The 14,610-nt window shown below is 42.9% G+C and overlaps 1 protein-coding gene across 1 annotated transcript in view; it reads right to left on the reverse strand.

The window, feature by feature from the left end:
• Positions 1-5,043: 5,043 nt before the first annotated feature.
• Positions 5,044-14,610, reverse strand: part of LOC106568842 (neuropilin-1a) — a 53,226-nt gene continuing 43,659 nt past the window's right edge. The window contains exons 10-18 of the mRNA XM_014139560.3: positions 14,489-14,585; positions 13,351-13,495; positions 11,659-11,841; positions 11,240-11,287; positions 9,553-9,699; positions 8,945-9,258; positions 8,579-8,672; positions 8,243-8,296; positions 5,044-7,942 (exon numbers count right to left, since the gene is read on the reverse strand). Of these exons, the coding sequence (XP_013995035.2) occupies positions 7,653-7,942; positions 8,243-8,296; positions 8,579-8,672; positions 8,945-9,258; positions 9,553-9,699; positions 11,240-11,287; positions 11,659-11,841; positions 13,351-13,495; positions 14,489-14,585 (1,372 nt within the window). The 3' untranslated portion in view covers positions 5,044-7,652. The remainder of the gene's footprint in view (positions 7,943-8,242; positions 8,297-8,578; positions 8,673-8,944; positions 9,259-9,552; positions 9,700-11,239; positions 11,288-11,658; positions 11,842-13,350; positions 13,496-14,488; positions 14,586-14,610) is intronic.

Raw genomic sequence — 14,610 nt, forward strand, 5'->3', positions numbered from 1 at the left:
TAACCCTAAAAGTAAAACACCCTAGGAATAGCCTTTTTCCGGCAAAATGTCCCCGTTGGTAAAAAAATTAATAATTGACTATTCTTGTGGGGAGTTCAGGTCCTCACAAGTAAAGTTAAACATGTCCCACACACACACACACACACACACACACACACACACACACACACACACTGTAATTTGTTTAGATACAAAGTTGTATTTACTCAGATAAGGATGGTTTAATATATGACACACACGTTATAACTTGTCTGGAAGGCTTCCGGTCCTACCTACTGATAACTGCTGTTACTAAGTGATGATTCAACGCTCTTACCTCAGAAAGAGAGCAGACATTCTGGAGATCAAACGTGAGACTATACTCTCAAACACAATTTTTTGGGAGATGCTTGTGTTTAATTAAACTACAAAAATTGAATTTTGCTCAGTGAAAAACAATAGTAAACTCCTCCTGAGAGACACTGTAGTTTAGTGAAACCACTATTGGGTTGTTTATGTGATCAGTGAAACAGGAAGCTTTAGTGACCCTCTTGTTTACTTGGCAGAGCATTGTTTGTTTGTAAGACAACATCATTTATGCTATCTTACTTTGAGTCTGCTAAATAAGTTTGCTCCCTTTTTTCATAAAAATGCGCGCGCATGACTGTAAGTCACTCGCTTTGGATAAATGGGTCTGCTAAGTGAAATATATTATAATATATTATAAAAGAGTTACAATGTATTTTCTAGGTGGTGTAAACTGAAAAACAAGACAAGACATATCACTGACACTGAGTAGGGCTCTGCGTAATATATGTTTAATTTATTTATTCCTCTGTTAAACATTATTATAAAAGATATGATGTGTTCTTGGAATGAGTGTGTGTGCATAGTCAAATGAGAACAGTGACGATAAGCTTAGTGGCATATCCTCAAAAAGGGCTTCCACTTTTGAGATACTCCTACCCAACGTATAACAAAGCACAACCATGTTTCCATATCTCTAAGTTATCCCATATATGAAATGGACAGTTGTATAACAATGTTTTACTGCAAAAGTGGTTAAATTGATAGATATTGTATCCCAAAATTGCAAGTAGTCAGTTGTCTGCTCTACATACACAAACAAACAACATTAGGATATTTTAATATATAGACCTGTAAGCACACAGATACAATCGTCAGAAATATAAACTCTGAATATTTATGATGAATGTAAACTTCACTTTTTGGTTGCTGTTAAATAGACAAACTGCTATAATTCACTGCTGCCTCAATCAAATCAATCAATCAAATGTATTTATTAAGCCCTTTTTACATCAGCAGATGTCACAAAGTGCTTCTACAGAATCCCAGCCTAAAACCCCAAACAGCAAGCAATGCAGATGTAGAAGCACGGTGGCTAGGAAAAACTCCCTGTATGGTCCTGCCTGACAAAAATGCATACAGTTGTTTGATCTTGTGACTAAGGTAATCAGCTCTAAGGCAAGTGGGCTCAGACACTGTCATTTTTTCCAGTCTAAGGTGGATTTTATACAGTATGTTTAGCCCCTACTCTTGCAATTATGTTAGGCCAAAATGCCATCTGCAAATTGCTGGCATACATTACCTCATTTGCAACCTATTTCGCTACCAACCATGGCTGGCTAGCCCATGTGACACCTGAACTGGTCACGCATGTGAAGTATGAGCTTTCATGTTGAGGTGACTCATGCATTGGTCTTGGAAACTACAGTAATCCCAACACGGACATATGCCCCATTTATGGCAAACAAGAGGTGCCTTAGAATGGTAAAACTTGCAGTATGTAATCATCTATGGTGGATGGGGATTGACTGTGAGATAGTGGTCTTTGTGCATCATACTTGATCTGCTCCACCTCCTCTGCAACCCTTTTACTGTCCATCAAAGCCCAGGGATCCTCATCAAATGTATATGTGTGTGTATCTGTACTATGTCCCTCATAACCAATGCTTCTTAGTCATAGTCTATGACCTAGCTACACTCTAACTAACTTCTAAGTAACCCTCACAGGTTATGTCACTCTCCAGCTGGGCGTGCCCCAGTCCATAATCAATGCCAACCAACCACAGTTAATATCGGCCAAATTATCATCCTACCGGACTTCCAAAGGAATATGACCTGAAGGACTTCTGGCCACATTCAACATAATAAACTCCACCCACAGGCCAATTAGGCGTTGGAAAGATCTAAAGGCAAGTCTGTCTGTGACAGCCCTTTCACAGACTTTCCTTCACAACCAGACAACCAACTATCCCTCCATTACTATCCCTCCATTACTATCCCTCCATTATTCAGGCTGGGATAACATTCCAGTTAGTCAATGGGTCTCATTTGGTACGCAAGCTGCATCTGTTGACTGCCTGTACTGAATTGTAGAAATGAAAACGGATCACCCCACAGCTCATTATTCTGCACTGTTAGAGTTAAGTGGGTGTGTCACAATATCGACAGTATAAATGTAACCGCGTTTGCAGTCAAATATTTTTACACAACCATTCATTTCATTCATGGGAGACCTTAGAGATATGGTAAAACGTGGTTGTGTTTCGTTATACCTCGGGTAGGGGTATCTATAAATGTTGGGGGCCTTGCCACTTGCCTAGATCTGCACACATTTAGACATTGTGTCATCAACCAATGACTGCACAGCTGCTGTTGTGCATACTTGAGCCCCCCCTGTGGCTAAATAACACTCACATGAAGCAACAGGGATCTCTCCCCCAAATCATCAGCCACTCATCTAGTACCTCCTAATTACCATCCCATAATGAATACATGTTTAACTTAATCAGTGCTAATGTATGAGTCATACATTATAATTCAATTCAATTAGTAAATGATCAATGGATAAGTAATGAGAAATTAATCTAGGTTCCAATTAAGCTGTAAATGAAAGACATTACATAAACACAGACTGATAGTCCTTTATATTCTAATCAATGTATTTGATGATGTTAGGATAATGTTATTGTGCAGCCAAATACTTAGTCACAACCAAAACAACATTTCAAATGTTGCTGTCATATTTGTTTGTCTTTTGTCATTTAAAAATGCCCAATCAGGATATCTGTACTTTGTGTTTAGGTCCTCAGTTCCAGTGCACAAGTTATGTTACTCATTATGTTAAAAACATATGTTGTCTAAACCAGGGAGGAATGTCAGGTCCCACAGAGTGCAGCAAACCCACTAACAGAGAGAAGCACAAGTAGGGCATATTTTGGTAGGCCTGCCCTATCAAGTGGGCTGTGGGAAGTGTGGTTCAAAAGGACATTCTCAGGAAAATGCCTGAACAACCTTTTCCCTGTTTTGGGTTTTGAGGTCAGCCTTACATTGCTGTACATACAGCATTCTGTGCTGTCTTTGCTGTGTAATGGTGAAAGAATAAAGCCTTTATTAAGTATAGCTCTATGGTGATATTAAGTATAGCTCTACGGTGATATTAAGTATAGCTCTATGGTGATATTAAGTATAGCTCTACGGTGATATTAAGTATAGCTCTACGGTGATATTAAGTATAGCTCTATGGTGATATTAAGTATAGCTCTACGGTGATATTAAGTATAGCTCTATGGTGATATTAAGTATAGCTCTACGGTGATATTAAGTATAGCTCTATGGTGATATTAAGTATAGCTCTATGGTGATATTAAGTATAGCTCTATGGTGATATTAAGTATAGCTCTATGGTGATATTAAGTATAGCTCTATGGTGATATTAAGTATAGCTCTATGGTGATATTAAGTATAGCTCTATGGTGATATTAAGTATAGCTCTATGGTGATATTAAGTATAGCTCTATGGTGATATTAAGTATAGCTCTATGGTGATATTAAGTATAGCTCTATGGTGATATTAAGTATAGCTCTATGGTGATATTAAGTATAGCTCTATGGTGATATTAAGTATAGCTCTACGGTGATATTAAGTATAGCTCTACGGTGATATTAAGTATAGCTCTACGGTGATATTAAGTATAGCTCTACGGTGATATTAAGTATAGCTCTACGGTGATATTAAGTATAGCTCTACGGTGATATTAAGTATAGCTCTATGGTGATATTAAGTATAGCTCTATGGTGATATTAAGTATAGCTCTATGGTGATATTAAGTATAGCTCTATGCCTGATAGCTCTATGGGGGTGATGGCACTTAATCATGGTGGCTTTCTCAGGAAACCTCATCCTAACCATGCAAGTCTTCGCACATGGTATCTCTACCTGCAACAGCTGAACTTTACAGGAACTGAGTAGCGCTGGTAATTTACTTTATTTGATCATGTATGCCCTAATCTACTGAATGAGAAACGGAGTGATGATGCTCTTGATTTGTTGCCATTGATTTGGGGGAGGTCATGCTACAGCCGTTGCAATACAAAGCGTTTTATACAACACTGTCCTCCAGTGTTCAATGTGGAGATTACACAGGCCACACGAGAAAGAGACAAGTCCGGGTAGATGGGGCAAATCCTGACTTCAATTTAAGTCTAATTTATATTGGATTCAATCCATATCGCAGAAGTATTGTGGAAGATCCGCGTTATAGCGCAATTGAAATTTAAAGGCAATGTTCCCGCGTCCGCGGAGACTGCATTCACGGTAAATGTTGCATATGTCGGCTCATTATGAAATTACCTTTACATTTGTGGATTTTTTGCGATATTGATTGAATCCAGATCTAACAGGGGATTTCCACTATCAGCTTTAAATCATATAGCCACGCTAGCTTCACCCTCATGTGGGGTGCAAGCAAACAAAAAGCATGCTAGGTACTGTTAGGTATCAACAGCCAATCCAGCAGAGGCTGGAAGCCAAAGGGATTGGTCAATGGCAGAGTATTTGCATAAAATTCAGCCATCCTCAATTTTGGCCCTGTTCGCGCCCTCGCTCACTTCGCTTCCCTCTATTGAAAATGAAAGGATTTCGATGTTTCAACGTCCCTTGTCGTCTGCTATGGAAACCCACTGTAAATATAAATTAGATGTAAATGGAAGTTAGGATTTGCCCCTTATCTTTGAGCTGAACCCACTTGAAAGAATGAATCTTATTCAAACATTTATTTGATCCAATTCTTTGGAAAGTAGTAGTCATTGATCAGTCAGAGACAACATAGGTATTGAAGCTGACCAGGGAGTCAAATGGCACCATATTCCCTACATAGTGCACTACTTTTGACTAGAGCCCTATGGGCCCTGGACAAAGGTATTGCACAGTATAGGGAATGCGGACATTTGGGTCCAAGTATAGAAACATAATTACCTCAGTCAATAAGGCCTTAACTGCTTAATCATTTTTTCTTTTCTTTTTTTTATATCTGGGATGGCAAATTACATTTAGCAGTATTGAAAAAAAAAAACATTTTGTAGAAAAAAATGGCACAGACATTTGTGACAGTACAAAAACACAAGGTGATATAACATACCAACTAAATATAAACATTACGTAAGTAAAGAGACGTGTATAGCTTTTTCAATAATGAAAAACATCTCCATAATTGTACATTTCAGAATTATATCATGTCATCTGAAACCATATAAAATAGTTATCTGTAACACTGTCTTATCCTTCTCTCGCTTTCTCTCTCTCTTTTTTTCACAAAACAATATCATAAACAACACAAAGATCTTTTAAATATATCAGTGCAACATTGTTTTCACATCTAGTGCTGCAGCATCCTTTCCTATTGAAGAGGACCACACCAAAACATTAGGCCCTTACATTTTTGAGTGGTGGAACCATAGAAACAGGAATGACTCATTCTAATTCGAATGATTCTAATCCTATGGAATATGGAATACCATTAAGAGCTCAAAGCAGAACCATGAAGCATCTGTCTAACTAGGTTCCCTGAATGAAGGAAACATGACAGAGGCGAAACATAGAAGCTCAAATAGACCCCGGCTGAAGGAATAAACGGTATAGCTATATTACATCCATTTATTGAACCTTGGATCCATGTTTTCGCTGTTTTATATAGTACATCGTTTTTCATGAACTCTTTACGTTAGCGTTCAATACAGACAAAAGGAGAGCACATAGGATGTAAGCTACAGTACATGAAAACAGCATGGCAGAAGAGTATCTTTCATTCCAGCAAGGTCCATCATTCTACCATAGACATGTAGGGCCAGTTCCCCAGAACCCAAATTAAGCCTTGTCCAGGACTAAAAAGCATTCTCAAAGAGATTCTTAATCTGTGTCTGGGAAACTGGCCCAAGTATTGTCATAGCAGTGGCATACATTTTTTTCTCTCCTAGAGATGCTTCACCCCCTCCAGTCTGTCGTCTGGTTGCGTCCCAAATGCCACACTATTCCCTATATAGTGCACTACTATTGATCAGGGAATAGGGTGTCATTTCAGACAGCCGATGGGCTCCTCACTCTCTTCTTGTAGCGAACATAACCATTGGCCATAATAACGCACTCTTTTTCCAGGCAGCATTGTGAGAGCACCAATGGAACATAACAACACAAAATACCCATTAAATACATGATGACATCCAGACAACATCACCTATGATACAGAGAGCACAAAGAAAGGATACTGCAGCAGTTTGTATTTTTTTTTTATATAAAAGGCCGCTCAAATATATTAAAACCTATGTACAATAAGTTGGATGTGTCATGTACTATGGGGATGGCATGAAGTCCTGCCAATCAGACTCTACCAGCCGATGGCTACGCACTCTTATGATCAGAACAGAATCAGACTCTACCAGCCGATGCTTATACATAATTATGTACAGAACAGAATCAGACTCTACCAGTGGATGCCTATGTACTGCTGTGATCAGAACAGAATCAGACTCTACCAGTGGATGCCTATGCCTACTGCTATGAACAGAATCAGTAGAGAAAAGGCAACACAAACTTTCAAAAGGCACTGTCGGAACTAGACACAGGTCTAGGGCCAGGGCAAGCACCCCTCTGGACACACACGCACACGCGCACGCACACACGCGCACGCGCACGCACACACACACACACACACACACGCACACACACGCACACGCACACACACACACACACACACGCACACAAGCACAAGCACACAAGCACACACACACAAGCACATATACTCACACAAAATGCACAAATCGATGCAGACATACAACAGAAACATAACATGGCCAGCTGAATAGCCAGCCGCACGTCAGGATAGTGAATCAAAGTTTTTATGCTCTTTCTTTCTGTGAAACAGTATTGACTTCAGAAGAAAAATGAAAAATCATATATTTTCAGAAGAAAAATAACAAAAACATGATAAATACTTTCATATTAATTGGTCTCAACACCAGCATGATTACATAAAAACAAAGCACGTCACAAAACATCCCAAAAACTAAATCATCCTTTTTGCTGTACACATTTTCTTTATACACAGTGCCCCCTACTGGTAAATTCCTTTCACTGCAGCTCCTGAGAATATCATGACTCGGTCACAACCTCCTACCATCTCTACGGCTGACTGCGTCCAAAATGGCACCCTATCCCCTACATAGTGCACTACAGGGCACCCTATCCCCTACATAGTGCAGTATATATGGAATACGGTGCCGTTTGGGTCCCAACCCTCCGTCCGGTGGTCTAGTTCCTCCAGCTATGAGGCTGCTTGTGCTCCCTTCCCTCAGAGGAAGCTCACGCCTTTAGCTTACGCCTCTGAGTAGCTGTTCTGTGCATTCAGCTTGCTGTCCTTCTTTAGCTTGACTCCGTCCACCAGCTCAAAGTTATAGTTCTCCAGAGCGGACAAGTTCCTGCTGTCGGACATGTGGCCGTGTGAGCAGGCACAGTAAAGGACGACACCACAGATAGCCCCCAGCAAGACCCCCAGAGCGCTCATAGCGATGATGGTGATGAGGATGGGGTCCAGGGTTTTCAGCATGTTGCCTGGGCCACCCAGCTCGCTGTTCTCCACTACCGCTGGGTAGTACGGGTCTATTGCTGAAATGGAGACAGAAAAAAACGACTTTAGTGGCCTGGGGTGGTCTATCAGTTCCTGCCGCTGCCTTCGGAACGCACATGTATGCCAGTGCTGGTGTGGGGGCCTTCTAGCACACCATCTCTCCTCCTTCCTTTCCTGTCTCGCTTCACTTTATTTTTTAAGGATGGAAAGAGCCTTAAAAAAGTATGAACAGCTGGATACATATAGGCTTAGCATAGGTTAGACGTTAGGAGGCTCGTCACCCACAAGCTTTAAAAAAATATTATAACCATGAATGAGCACTGAGGTAGTGTACTTACGGAATATGCAGATCTCTGTTGGCTGGGACGTAGGAGCCTCTGGTATATCTGGATCTAAAGGGGGAAAAACAACACCCATCCAAAATGGCCACGTTATTTGAGTTGTTACACATCTTAAGCAGGATCAGAAGTGTAATAAAGCACCAAAACTAGAGAGCAAAGAGGGTTGCAAAATTCCGCTAACTTTCCCAAATGTTTCAGTTTTTCCAGAAATCCTGGTTGGAGGAATCCGTATTTCCTGCTTATTTCCTACTAATTCCCTCCTGATTCCAGGAATATTCCAACCAGGCTGTGCAGCCCTCGCAAAGAGTTATAGGCCAGGGCAGTGACACTTACCCTTACACTCCTCTGTTGTGAGTCCATCCAGGATCTTGATATTGTCCAGCGCGATATGTCCTGTGCTCCTGTCTCCCACTCCCTCAATCACCACCTAGCAACAACAACACAAACATATACGTGAAATACTGCTATATAATGCATTACTTCTGACCACAGGGCCCATATAAAGTCATTACTTCTGACTAGGGCCCACATAATGCATTACTTCTGACTAGGGCCCAAATAATGCATTACTTCTGACCATAGGGCCCATATAGTGCATTACTTCTGACTAGGGCCCAAATGGTGCATTACAAGGGAATGTGGTGCCATTTGGAACCTAACCAAGGTCTAACAGGCTCATGACCAAGGTCTAGCCTTTACCTTATAGGGTTTGTTAGAGTGGGGCACCAGCACTCGTCCCTCCCTCCATCGGCTGCCCTGGTGTCCACTGACAGTCCAGAGCAGTGCCTCAGCCCGTCCCTCCTCTGTCTCCCTGCTCTGTTTGATGTGCAGGGTGCCAGCGTGCTCCCCGAACATGTGGTACCAGAAGGACACACACAGGTCTGCGTCAGGGGCGGTGACGGGCAGGCTGGCTAGGCGTGCCACCCTCTCCTCCATCCTCTCCTCTTTTGCCTCCTTCTCCTTCCTTTCGGTCTCAGCAGCCAGCTGCATGTAGATGAAATTTCCTGGACCTCCTTTAGAGGGCAGTAAGAGACAAGCTAAGTAGCTATTTGCTGAGTCCATGTTCATTGTGATAGTCCTTATTTACTACAGTAATATTATTGTGTGTGTGTGTGTGTGTGTCCACATGCACTCTGTGTCGTGTGTGTGCACTCTGTGTTGTGTGTGTGTGTGTGTGTGTGTGTGTGTGTCTGTGTGTGTGTGTGTGTGTGTGTGTGTGTGTGTCTGTGTGTGTGTGTGTGTGTGTGTGTGTGTGTGTGTGTGTGTGTGTGTGTGTGTGTGTGTATATGCATTCTCTGTCCTCTCACCTGTGTGATCTAGGTTGGGTCCTTTGTGGACTGTAGGGGCCCCGCTGGTCTGAATCATCCACCCAGCACCAGCATCCGTCTCCAGTGTCCAGCCGCAGAACGATGGGTTGTCCGCCCAGCCAAAGTCACACGCAAACCACAGGTACTCTGGAAAAGAGGTCGACCTTGTAAGTAACCTAGCTCGTTTCCTCTGGCTGTAACTATTATTGACTTAATATTACACAACGTGAATAGAGAGTGAGGTAACGAAGTATCAACGTGTAATTTATCATTTCCCTCTAACAAATAAAATATATGAAAATACTTTTGAACAGCTGAAGAAGCAAGCACACCATTTTTCTTCAGGAAAATTACAATTTCTGACAGTAACTTGAAGGCACTCAAACTTAGATACAATATTTCATATTAAACAAAAGACAGATTCACAGATCCATGTGTTTAGTACCAGGAGAAGGAAGAGTGAAGGGATCTTCCAGAGAGAAGGAAGAGTGCCACGAACAGAACAGTAATGAAGACTAAACCATTTCCAGAATGTACACCTCAAAAAACGTGTTTTTCATCCCCTCTATGCCAGCTACAAATGGGCCCCTATTCCCTATATAGTGCACTACTTTTGATCAGAGCCCAATGGGCCCTGGTCAAAAGTAGTGCAATATAAAGGGAATTATGGGCTATTTGGGACAAAACATAACATGGTGGCAGTGGTTAATCACAGCATCCAAATTAGTGCTACAGCTATGAGTAAAAATAATGCTTTACTATTGCAGATAGATTGTGGCTTCTATCAATCTTTTGTCTGCATCATTTTCAATCCCCCATATACATGTTGAGGTCAATTATTTTAAATATATTTTCCTTCTTTTTTATTTTCCCCTAACCCTACCACCCCTCCCCTAATTGGAGTAAACTAATAAACAATCATACTCAGGCTTCTACTTCCAACTTATACATACTATATACATTTTATGGACACATGTTTGACATTAGCTATCTTTTTTCCCCCTTTTTCTTTATTTTACAAAGAATGTTTCTTTTGTTGTCAGACGTTGTTGCAGTAGTCAGATTAGAACTAACTGTTGTTGTACCCTCTGGTTGTTGTCATATGACTCTTTTGCTCAGTTAATTGAGACTCAAGGCTCCTTTTTTCTGTTTCTGCAGTTATGTTTTTCCATCTCAAGGCCAAACACTGGCTGTGTTCCAAATGGCACCCTATTTATTTTAGAGCGCACTACATTAGACCAGGACCCAGCACTGGTCAACAGCACACATAGATCTGGCAACATCTCTGTAGTTTGGATGACATCAATTATATAGGCATTGTGTCAAGAAGCAGTGCGGCTTGGTTGGGTTTTGTTTCAGAGGACGCATGGCTCTCGACCTTCACCTCTCCCGAGTCCGTACGGGAGTTGCAGCGATGAGACAAGACTGTAACTACTACCCATTGGGGAGAAAAAAGGGGATGAAAATACAAAAAAAGACAAAAAAAATAAAATAATACGCATTGAGAAAAAAAGACATTAAAAAAAGATAGATCTACCATCCTGTTCTGTATTTCATGTCAAAATCCAACCATGATTATCTGCCTCATGTGCTTTATAGACAGACAATAAAAGAGAGACGGAGAGAGGGATGGATGCATGAACGGATGGGTGGAGTACATGAGCCGGTAGTTTATGGACATTCTCACCTGGTATGCGGTCTCCCTCCATGATAGGGTCTGCCACTGTGGTGTCACCTGTCAGACACAGATGGGCACAGTCAGGGGGGTTCATGGATCAGAGGGTGGGTCAAACCCCCAGTCAGGGATACAAACACAAATGATGGATAGATAGATCAGATATATTAGATAGATAGATATTTGGATCCCCATTAGCAATTGCATAAGCAGGAGCTATTCTTCCTAGGGTCCACCAAAAAATACAAAACATGAATACACAAGGACAGTAACACAAATGTAAAATACAACGATATACAAACAATAAATCCTCTAGGGTAGGGTAGAGAAGAGTGAGAGAGATGTGATGAGGATGGATAGATAGAGAAAGGGTGGGCATGAGAAGGAGAGTGGGATGACGAGAGAGAACAAGGGAGGTTGGTGGTCAGCACCTGTTGTGTCGTAGTCCTCCCCTCCTGTTCCTGTTCCTGTTCCACTGTGACAGCTGGCCTGCTCGTCGTCACACTCTTCTGACGTCGGTGCGGGCGTGGTCACAGACGCGGTCGTGGTGGCAGCGAACGTGGTTTCAGCAAACGTGATCGCTACAGGCGTGGTTGGTGGGAGAGTTGTGGGTTCTGGAGAGGGAAAGAGAGAGGAGAGAGTGAGGGGGTGGAGAGAGAGAGAGAGAGAGAGATAGAGAGAGAGAGAGAGAGAGAGGAATCCTTCAGGGAAATGATACCTCTGCTGTTTGGTTATAGTAAGCAGCCAGTTTACAGGTCAACGTTTGTGATTGGATTAGGGGATATGGCCGTTTGTTTGATTTTAGATGATGATGACACTGACATGGTGAAACCAAGCAGGCTTCCAGGGCACATGGTCTGGGTGGAGATAGGAAACGATCCGGTAACATGAGACTGTGGAGAGAGGCTGGTTGCTCCTGGTAGCAAGATCGATACAGAAAGTCGGAGTGTGGAGAGCCAAGTGTGGAGAGCCTGGTAGCTGCAGAGGGGTTGGAATCAAGGTGTGAAGGAGAATTGGGAATATAATTAGAGTAGATTGCTCATAGTGGATTTCCCGATGCGGCCCTGTGAGTGTGAGTGTGTGCTTGTTCCCAAGTTAGTGTGTGTTCGGATGCTCTCATGCTCTCTCTTTGATGTGGAGATCATATTGATTTGAGACAGATAAAGGGAGCCACCACACTCCCTCTCCTCTTTTTTCCACCTCTTCTCCCCTCCTCTCCTCTTTTTTCCACCTCTTCTCCCCTCCTTTCCTCTTTTTTCCACCTCCTCTCCCCTCCTCTCCCGTCCGCTACCCCACCGTCTGGCCTGTACTAACTGATCCTCATCTTCCTCCCTACTAAGGTAACCAGACACCCCATACCAGACCTAGATATCCCCAACCCGCAGCCACTCACTCTCCCACCCCCACTCCCAATCCCACCTCACCCCCACCTCATCCCCACTCCCACCTCGCCGTCCCACTGTGACTGTTCCTCCCCCCTCCAGCCCAGAGTCAGTGCAATCTGCCCTGGCAGGCGACAGCCTTTCATGTCTTAACCCTCCCACATAACACACTGACTGACAGGTAGGGTACACAGTGTCATCAAGCAGAAAAGTCTACACAACTACTCCCCCTACTGCCCAAGGCTTGTCACTCACCCAGGTCTCAGGTCTGTAGCGAGGAGTAGGTGAGTGAAGCCTATCTGGGATTCCATCTGAGGCCACTATGATTGATGTCTAACTCTAGACCCTGTCTCAGGAGTCCTTTAATCCTAATACTGTACTGCTCGGGCGGCTCCAGAGTGGCACAGCGGTCTAAGGCACGGCATCTCAGTGCTAGAGGCGTCACTACAGACACCCTGGTTCGATTTCAGGCTGTATCACAACCGGCCGTGATTGGGAGTCCCATAGGGCTGCGCACAATTGACCCAGCGTCGTCTGGGTTAGGTTTTGACCGGGGTAGGCCGTCATTATAAATAAGAATTTGTTCTTAACTGACTTGCCTAGTTAAATAAAGGTTAAATAATTATTATTCTTTTTATTTATTTTTAAATAACGCTAGTCTGGTCCAAGATCTGTTTGTTCACTCTGTTGCTGTCATTGTTAAGCCAAACGTGTGTGTGTGAGATGTTTGCACTATCTCACCCTGGATCTCACAGCCCAGCAGCTCCAGTCTGAGGCCCAGGCCCTCGGGGGTGGCTCTCTCTGGGTAAACCCTGAGGAAGCGAGTCAGCAGAGGGCCCAGCGTACGCAGCTCTGGGGTGTCATGGTTCTGGTTCCCAATGAAGATCTAGAAGAGAGCCAGGAGAAAAGGAACGTTTGTTAGTTAGGATTCACACAAATGCATGCACGCAAACATACACACACACACACACACCTTGAGGCTCCAGTCTATTGAAAAAGAATCCACTTTCTATCAAAACAAAACACATTTCTTTGAAGACCTCTAGGATCTATGAGTTCCTCCTTAATATATTATTTAAAGCGAGAGGACATGTGAAAATGGTTAGCCCATGCTGTGAGCAGGTAGTGGGAGTCCGGGACACCAGGCCTGCTACCACCATGGTGCCAGGCCCTAGGTTCTTATGTTTCCCTCTAAAACGCTCAATCAAAGTGAAGCCTGGTGTGACATTTTGAAAAACATTCTCCCTGCCTCCCAAATGGCTCACTATTCCCTATATAGTGCACTACTTTTGACCAGAGTAGTACACTATATAGGGAATAGGGTTCCATTTGAGATGCTACCGGGATGTATGGCTGAAGCCACTGAAATAGACTTCCTCTCCGTTCGTCTTTGAAGATTGGAGGCTGGAAAGGAGCTTTATAAAAAGACACAGGAAACAGGGCAGGGGGATATCTAGGGCGTCATCCCAAATAGCACCCTATTCTCTATGCTGTAAACTACTTTGGACAAGAGGCCTATGGGCCCTCGTCCAAAGTAGGGCACTACATAGGGAACAGGGTGCCATTTGGGACACAAATAAGATCTTCCTCTGTCTGCCATAAATCAGGAGTCCCACCATCTGGAATAGATGGATGTTCAATGTCTTGTGACCGTGACAGGGAGTACGGAGAGTACTGCTGGATATTTGGACTAGCTAGGTGCTGATGGCTTCCACACACTGACATGTCATCTTTGACTTGATCAACAGGACATGTTGCGCTCTTGTCAACATCAATCTTGGCAACATCCTATATGATCGGAATTATTTTCTATTGATCAGTGGGTCTCTGTGGGAGGAGGTGAATTCCAAAACATGAATTCCCTGGCTGCTTCCCTTACCCTAGGCTTGGCGTCGTTGTCTTCATTCACCATGGTCCAGTCAGAGCCGTTGCTGCTGTAACCCACCTTGAACCTCTTCATGAACACATTCTTGTCTCTATAGAATAAAAATACAACTTTAT

This window comes from Salmo salar, chromosome 14 (genome assembly GCF_965601325.2).
Source record: "Salmo salar chromosome 14, fSalSal1, whole genome shotgun sequence".
Lineage (NCBI taxonomy): Eukaryota > Metazoa > Chordata > Actinopteri > Salmoniformes > Salmonidae > Salmo > Salmo salar.